The sequence below is a fragment of the Acanthisitta chloris genome, unplaced genomic scaffold (assembly GCF_000695815.1).
Source record: "Acanthisitta chloris isolate BGI_N310 unplaced genomic scaffold, ASM69581v1 scaffold5313, whole genome shotgun sequence".
Lineage (NCBI taxonomy): Eukaryota > Metazoa > Chordata > Aves > Passeriformes > Acanthisittidae > Acanthisitta > Acanthisitta chloris.
Genome location: NW_008665295.1, coordinates 22,299 through 30,497, shown reverse-complemented (window position 1 = coordinate 30,497; position 8,199 = coordinate 22,299). Strand labels below are relative to the sequence as shown.

At 55.8% G+C, this 8,199-nt stretch overlaps 1 protein-coding gene across 1 annotated transcript in view; it reads left to right on the top strand.

The window, feature by feature from the left end:
- Positions 1 to 8,199, top strand: part of SRL (sarcalumenin) — a gene marked incomplete at its 5' end in the record, with an annotated part of 13,879 nt that overhangs the window by 905 nt on the left and 4,775 nt on the right. The window contains 3 exons of the mRNA XM_009071663.1: positions 1,648 to 1,746; positions 2,687 to 2,782; positions 5,923 to 5,958. Of these exons, the coding sequence (XP_009069911.1) occupies positions 1,648 to 1,746; positions 2,687 to 2,782; positions 5,923 to 5,958 (231 nt within the window). The remainder of the gene's footprint in view (positions 1 to 1,647; positions 1,747 to 2,686; positions 2,783 to 5,922; positions 5,959 to 8,199) is intronic.

The window sequence follows — 8,199 nt, the reverse complement described above, 5'->3', positions numbered from 1 at the left end:
GCAGACTCCCCTGCAGACAAGCCACCACTGGCAGAAACAGAGGACCCACCTGCCCCCAGTGCCCCCCCAGCTGACACTGAGCCCTGGCACAGCCAGATAGGTTGGAGTCTTGTCTTGTGGGTGTGCTGTAGCAACGAGAGTGACCTACTATCAACCTTGGCAGAGCTGAGCTTGGCACATTAAACCTTGCCCAGTGCATGGCCCTCTCCTAACGCTTGTGCTTCCCTGCCTGCCCCTAACTGCTGCACGGCCACAGGCAGCAAGGGCGCAGCAGGAGCCTGTGGACACCCACCCCATGGGTGCTCATTGCAGCAGTACCAGAGCTGCCCAACATTCCCCTTGCTCCACTGTAAGTCCATGGTTTCTCCTCTAGGATTTGGACACGGATAAGATTTTTAACCCCCAGGTCCCTTCTAGCACTCACAGACCTCTTAAAGGCTCTTTATCTTCCACTCGCAGAGTCCTCCGGATGATCAGCTTGGTGCAGGGGCAGGATGCTTCTAGGATGGTGGTCTCTTGTCCACCAGCTTTTGGCTCATAGGGAAGGTGTGAAGAGCTAATCCAGAGCAATGAGTTGCTGAAGCACTGGCTGTGGCTACGTTCAAGTCAGCAGAAGGATAGCTAAGGAAAAGGGACACCAACAACCATGATTTCCTAGAAATACTTGTAGACTTCAGCCCATGGGTTGGGCAATGACCTTCAGACTGAGTTGAGTGGGGGTTTTTTGCTTTCATCTGTAGTGTCTCAGCTCAAAAATCTCCCATTTGTGCCAAAAGGCAAACCCAGTTTGGTCTCTGTGGCTTCACTTGGCAAGTCAAAAGGTCTTCCTCAGCCCAATGCTCGGTAAACTCTTAACACAGTGCTAGGGCTTGGTGGTGCCCTGCTTGGCCCTGGTGTTGCCAGGCCTGTCCCCAAACCCCCACTACAGCCCAACCCAGCTCCCCATACAAAAAAGCTCTTGGTGTGCCAGCACCTCCATGGCAAAGACACATCTGTCTCCCCATCTCAGGGACATTGGGGTGCCTAGCCCAGGTGGAGGCAGCTGCCTCATGTTCCCCATGTCAGGCACAGAGCTCCATGCAGAGGGCATCAGGGTGATATAGAGGCAGAGGTGGGAGAACTGGGAGGGAACTGGCAAAGACAAGGCAGCCAGGATGGGTCAGGCTCCCCCAAGAGCCAGAGCCAGCCCCAAACTCACACGTCTTTGACTCAGTGTGTAGATTTGGGGAGCAGACAGACAGAGGCAGCAGCACAGAGTGTGCCTGCACTTGAGGCTTAGCCCCATGGAGCCACAGCTGCTGGGAGAAGGCCTGGGGCCCGCCCCTGCCACTCGTGCTCGTGCTACACCCCAACCCTGGGAGCTCCTTCCAGGCACGTCCTTCGCATTCCCCACGAGCGCCTGGCCCCTCTTCGGAGCCAAGCAGTTGCCCATGATGCTTCCTGCATCACGGGCAGCCTGGCAGCCTAGTGTGAAAGGGAAACCACGTGGCATGCCAAGGGCAACAGCGGCTGCCGAGGCGCACGGCATACCCGCAGGCTTGGGGTGTATGTGCTCCCCGTGCCCTCTCCCCTGTGGTCGCTTGTGTGAGCTCCTGTGTGGATTCCCCACTCCAGCACTAACAAGTCTCCTTGCTTTTTTTCCTCCAGAAGAGGTTGAAGATGCCAGCGAGCCGATCAAGCGTGACCGGTCCCACTTGGAGAACACCCTCAAGCTGAACGAGGAAAAACCTGCCGATGATGTCTCAGGTGAGGGGCCATGCATGGCCTGCTCCTTCAGCCCACACCATCCCTCAAGGACAGGCTCCTCACCATCAAGGGCATGGATGGGATTTTCCTTCCCCAGAGTGTTTTGATTTTAACCTTCCTTCTTGTAGGTCTAATAGTGCCACATCCTCAATAACTGCCTTTTGGCTGCTCTTGGGTTAACATACTTTAGGCATTTTATAGACAACCCTAAGGGAATACAAGAATTAGAAGGGTAAAAGAGGTTGGAAGATGCAGGTGGCCAATCAGGCACATCTCTGCCCAGAGAAACCTGGAGTAACTTATAACAAAGTGTTGGAATTTCTATTCCAATTTTTGAGTGGGTTTTGCTACTCTAAGGTTTGTTTCTGCTAGATCCATGGGCAGTCCAGGCTGGAAAGGCAGTGATAAGAGCTGCTAGTGAGCAGCTTAGGGAGTCTTGCCAGGATGCTCTGGCACCATGGTGGAGGCCTTTTTGGGATCACGGGTGTTGAGTGCTAAACAGCACTTATACAGGATGTTCCTTCCATCAGCTGCTGGCATGTGCAGGCCTGGCAGATGATAGGGACAGTGCCCAATGAGAACATTAGCAGGGAATGGGCATCAGAATCATGGAATGACTTGGTTTGGAAGGGACCTTAAAGTTCATCTTGTTCCACCCTCTGCCATGGGCAGGGACACTTTCTACTAGAACAGGTTGCTCCAAGCCCTGACTAACCTGGCTAGGAACACTTCCAGGAATGGGGCAGCCACAGCGTCTCTAGGCAAAATGTGTGACCAGGATCAGTTTGACCAAGGTTTCAGCTGCAAGTCTCTTGATCCACAGCTAAGCCACCCTGAGGACCTGCAGGGAATGTTCCTCCTGCAGTGAATACCCCCAGGAGGGGCTCCCCTAGGGCGGTGGGATTTGCCTTTCACCTGCCTGCATGCTTTGCCCCTGCAGGAGTACTGCAGCGGCTGAGGAAGATCTACCACTCCTCCATCAAGCCCCTGGAGCACTCCTACAGATACAATGAGCTGAGGCAGCACGAGATCACAGGTAATGCCACGGGTTCTGGGGGCTCAGGCACCACCAGGTCTTTGGGATGCAGATACAAGCACAGAGAGCAGATCACGGAAAGCCTTGGATAGTGTGTCTTCCTTTGCAGCTTCCCAAGAAGTCCATGGACATGCTGGGCTTAGAGGACATGCCCTAGTGAACCCAGTGGCAGGCATTTCTGCCTCTGCCTGCATCTGACTCAGCCCATCTGCTGTCAGGACCATCTGTGTAGGTTGAGCATTGAGCCCTGCCTGCTTTGGGTCCCGCACCTGCTCAGCATCAATACCCTGTACCCCTGCCAAGCAGAGAGATGTCCAGTGAAACAGGCTTGGCAAGGAAGCACAGGACCTCTCAAGGCTGGGGATGAGCTTCCTGGGGGTGGCTGGAGCTGGCATCCTTCCTGCTGGGTACGGGACACAGCCACGTGGGCAGGGTATCCCTCAAGATCCACAGCCTTCACTCATTCTGGGAATTGGAGTTTCCACCCCTTGGCAACACGTTGGATGGGGTGAGCAGGTCCCTGTGGCCTCCAGCATGGCATAGTCTGAGCTCAGCCACACACATCCCTTCAGAAGAGAACAGTGCACCCCTGTCCTAAGATGCCCACAAGCTACAGGAAGTTCTTGTGACCCATGCAACATAAGCCACCTCAATTTCCAGACAGAGATGGCTTAAGCCCAGGTCTGACGTTCTTGTGACCCATGCAACATAAGCCACGTCAATTTCCAGACAGAGATGGCTTAACCCCAGGTCTGACATCCCTTTGCACCAGGATAACTCTCCTGTGAGCCCCTACTCAAGCCCTGTCCTGAGCCAGGGCCCGATATTTGCTCAGCATCCAGGGGATGCTGGAGTCCCTGCTGCCAGTGTCCCAGGGCTCCATGCCCATATCAGCCTCCTGCCAAGGTCCTGAAGCTGTTGTCCTTGTTCTACAGCTCTGCCTGCCTCCCCAGGCTTCCAGGTTCACACCCCCTGAAGCCATGCCCTCCCTCCTGGTGAGTCAGCACCTGGATACACTGTCCGCACTGACCTTCCTCTAGCAGCTGAACTTGCTCCACCAGTGTGTGGGTCTCATATACAGCTAGGAAAAACCCTGGCACACATCCCTGTAGTGCAGAACCCCTGTTCTGCAACTCCTAAATCCAGGTCAGACATTCCATAAGCAGGCTTGAACATCTCCCTACCCAGCCAGCCCATCTCCAGCAGAGAGCCAGTGGGGAGCACAGAGAACCCATGAGGCAGGGACAGCACCAGCAGCCCATGTCCTGTCCCTCAAGACAGAGTCCCCTGGACATCACCACTACAACCCATGGGGTTTCTGGAAGGAGTAGGTCTCACAAAAGCTGAGCTGTGCCTTTGCCTGTCTCACTCTGTGCTGCTTGCCAGCAGCTGAGGACCACAATCCCCTTGCTGTGTGGGAGGTAACTGGGGGGGACAATAGCAATGTGCCATGCTGCAGCCAGACTGTCACTCTACAGCTGCTGTCCTGTCCCCTGACACAGCCAGCACAGCACTGCCTCGGTCTGGGAAAGGAGCAGCAGAGGCTACAGGGCTGTCATCCTGGTGTGCATCCCCCTGGCCTGTTCTTATTTCCAGCAGGTCCTGGTGTTCCTCAAAGCCTTACCTCAATTCTCCATGGTCTGTTCCACTTCACCACAAGGAACAGTCAAATCTCAGGCTGACAGCTCCCAGCACACCCCGTTTATGTGTCCTACATGGCACCCTCATGTGCAGATGCAATCCCAGAGCTGGTGACCTACAGTCCTCTCCCGACCCTCAGGGAAGGGCACAGGGATGCCACATTGCTTGCAGTCCTTGGCTCAGCTATGAGACACCCTGGCCATGCCACCCTCTGAAATATTTCTGTGGCCACCAAACTCCTTGAAGGATCTCTGACAGTACAGCCATACCCTGGCACACACAGCCCCATCCTGGAAACCTACAACTCAGCAGTTTGCCTTTCATATCCACAGATCACAGCTTTTCCCAGTCCCTCATTAGCAGTGTAATTAGAGAAACCAGTATATTAGGCAGAGGGTTGGCCCAGGGAGCCCTCTTGACCTTGGAGGGCAGGTGAGAACACGGCGGGGCCGAGGGAGCCTTCTCAGTGCCCTGTCCTGGGTGAGTTCATGGCACTGGTGGTGGCTCTGCAGGCTGAGAGATGCCCCCAGGGTCTCCCCTGTGCCCCCCATGGCAGGGGGAGGCTGGAGGGTGCAGAGCTGCCAGCTCAGCTGGTTGGGAGGAGCGGGACAGCTGGGAGAGCGGCAGGGCAGGCCTGTCATGGAATATGTGTGACCTTTGGAGGTGTAAGCCAATATAGAGGGGTGCCATGGCACGCACCCTTGCCCCTCCATTACACAGCAGCCTTCCATTTTGTCTCCCTTCCCACCAGCTCTGTTGGCATCCAAGCAGCCCCTCTGCTCCCCACAAGACGTGAAAACACCCGTGGAGTTGAGTGCCACCTGTCCTGGGGGAGCTGCGACTGTCACCATCAACCTAACTCTGAATTGTCAGGGTGCATCCCAGAAAGCTCTCCCACACCCTCTGCTTCAGCCTGGCAGATGCCATCTCCTTCTCCCTGCCTGCCACCCTCTGCCTTTCCCCTCTGCCATCCCACGTGGATGCAGGCACGCTCCAGGGTCCAGCTGAATGCTTGGAGAGACTGTCTGTACTATAGGGTGAGGAACACTCCCAGCCTGGTGATGGGAAGTTGCTGTGAGGTCGTGCCAGGTTGTGGTGCATGCTGGTGACCCTAATCACTGATATGTGCTAATTAGCAAGTGTCCCCGTGGAGGGAATGACCTCCCAGTTGACATCACCAGCCACAGGGGCTGAGTACAGCTGCCCCCACCTCTGGGGTGATCAGGACACTTGCTGGGTTGGTGGCTGTCCTAACCCTGCTCAGTGAGCATCCCCAGGGAAGGCAATAACCCTGCTGAGCAGCACAGGGTTGGGGTGCAGGGCAGACTGGGGTTCAGTGCTTGTCCTGGGAGCTGCAGGACTCTTACAGGCTGTAACTCATTCTCTCCCCTGGGAATGTGGCTATCAGCTCCCTCCTTGCCCTGGGTCAAACCCAGGCTGCCACATTCCTCCTTCAACTCACAGATCCTTTTCTCTCTCCCCGTGTCCCCTGCTAACAGCTTATCCTGGACGCACCCTGGGCTCCTCTGCCACAGGTTGGTATTGCTGCCTGCTCCCTGCATGCCAGCACTGCCTTAGCTCTTCGCTGTCCTCCAGCTTTCCCAGTCATCTGCACAGCCACACTTCCCAGATACTGAGCAGACCTGGTACCTGCTGTCCCATGGCACCCACTGGGACCAGTGTCCCCAGCTCTTCCAGAGCCTGGCACATGTGTTGCTGCACTTTATCCCAGCCTGACTCTGTGTATCCTGACAGCTCCCTCCTTCCTGCAATCCCCACCTTACCCAGGCCTTGACACCTTTCCCTTTTGGGTCAAGACTGAGAGGCTGCGTATTCCTCTGGCCATGGTTCAAAGGCATTTGTGGTAGTCCTGTGGGAGTAGCTGAGGGAGCTCAGCTTGGAGAAAAGGAGGCTCAGGGGAACCTTCTGGCTCTCTACAACTCCCTGACAGGAGGTCGTAGCCAGGTGGGCGTCTGACTCTGCTTGCAGGGAACAAGTCACGGCAAGAGGAAACAGCCTCAAGTTGTGCCAGGGGAGTTTTAGACTAGATACTAGGAAAATTTCTTCACTGAAAGAGTGGTCAAGCCCTGGAACTGGCTGCCCAGGGCAGTGGCAAAGTTACCATCCCTGGAGGGCTTTAAAAGCTGTGTGGATGTGGCACTTGAGGATGACGATTCTGTCATTCTATGTGTTGGACTTGTAGGCTGATCTCTCACCCATGGCATGAACTGGAGGAGCTGAGGTGACAACCCACCCTGTGGATGGGACTTCTTCCCACCCTTTACCCTCCTACAATCAGAAACTTTGCTCGATGTCCACCCTTGATCCTCCCTGGCTTCAATTTAAGCCACTGAGCCCGCAGCAGCTGTCCCAGTAACACGGGCTGGCCCCTGCGCGGCGGCCTCAGCCCCCTCGGGAGCCTGAGCTGGCACCTCTCCCTGCCTGTCCTGCTCTGGATGTGCTGCCAGGTCCCCCTGGAGAAGCAGGAGATGGGAGATGGGCCAAGAAACGCCAGCCAACACCCAGCCCGTCCCCTGGGCTTGATGCTGGGCCATGGGGACAATGTCTCTGCTGCGATACGAGGCAGGGAAATCTCACCTTCTGTCCCTCCTGTCCTACCCCACAGCCACACTGCCAAACCCTGCCAAACCAGGCTCCTTCAGACACGGACACGGCACAGCCCTGCCAGGGCCTGGAGATCCTTTGGCTCCCTATCATGCCAGCATGCTGGCAGAGGAGAGGGCCATGGGTATTTATAGCAAATTCTGATAGCTGTTTTATCTGCATCTGTGGCTCAGGCGCTCACGCGTGCTGCCTGGTGGGCGTAGGCACGTGGGGAGCACGGTGTGGAGGAGGTGCAGGCTATCTGCAGCCACGTGGGCTTGTCCCTCCATCTGCAGCCACACGTGCCACAAAGATACTTGTGGCTTTTGAAGCTTTGGGAGTGAGCTGGCCAGCCCTCTGAGGGCTGCTGGGTCCGTGCCATGGACAAGGTGTCTGGTGGTGTTTGTGATACAGGAATGGGGTGGCAGTGCGGGTGATGTTGGGAGAGTCTTGTCAGGTGTTTCAGTCTTCCTGGATGGTTTGAGGGCAGAGCAAGACCTTCATGATCATGGCTCAGTCTGAATGAGGAGAGGAAGGAGGTTTTGCTAGCTCCTCTGCTTTGCCCAGAATCCTTGGGGCAGACTTGCATATGGCAGGTGAGCTGGCACCATGCACATCTGCTGAGCTTGAGGATGAGGAGGGACAAGATCCAGCCCAGGGCTAGTCATAGAATCATGGACTGTTTTGGGTTGGAAAGGACCTTAAAGCTCATCTTGTCCCATCCACCTGCCATGGGCAGAGACACTTTCCACTAGCCCAGGTTGCTCCAAGTCTCATCCAACCTGGCCTTGAACATGTCCAGGGATGGGGCAACCACAGCTTCTCTGCACAACCTGTGCCAGTGTTTCAGCACCCTCACAGGGAGGAATTTCTAACCCTGCCCTCTGGCAGTGGGAAGCCATTCCACCTTTTCCAATCACTCCAGGCCCTTGTCCAAAGTCCCTCTCCAGCTTTCTTGGAGGCACCAGAAGGGGCTCTAAGGTCATCCCAGAGCTGTCTCTTCTCCAGACCCAGAGCATCAGCTCTCCTATCCAACAGCAGCCTGGCACTGACACAAGGAAAAATCTCCCACAAAGTTCTAGGAAAGAAAAACTATCTGGACATGCAGATTGCTCCTGCTCCCGGAGCTGAGCAGCTCGAGCCAGTCGCAGGCTCTGATGAGGAATGAGCTT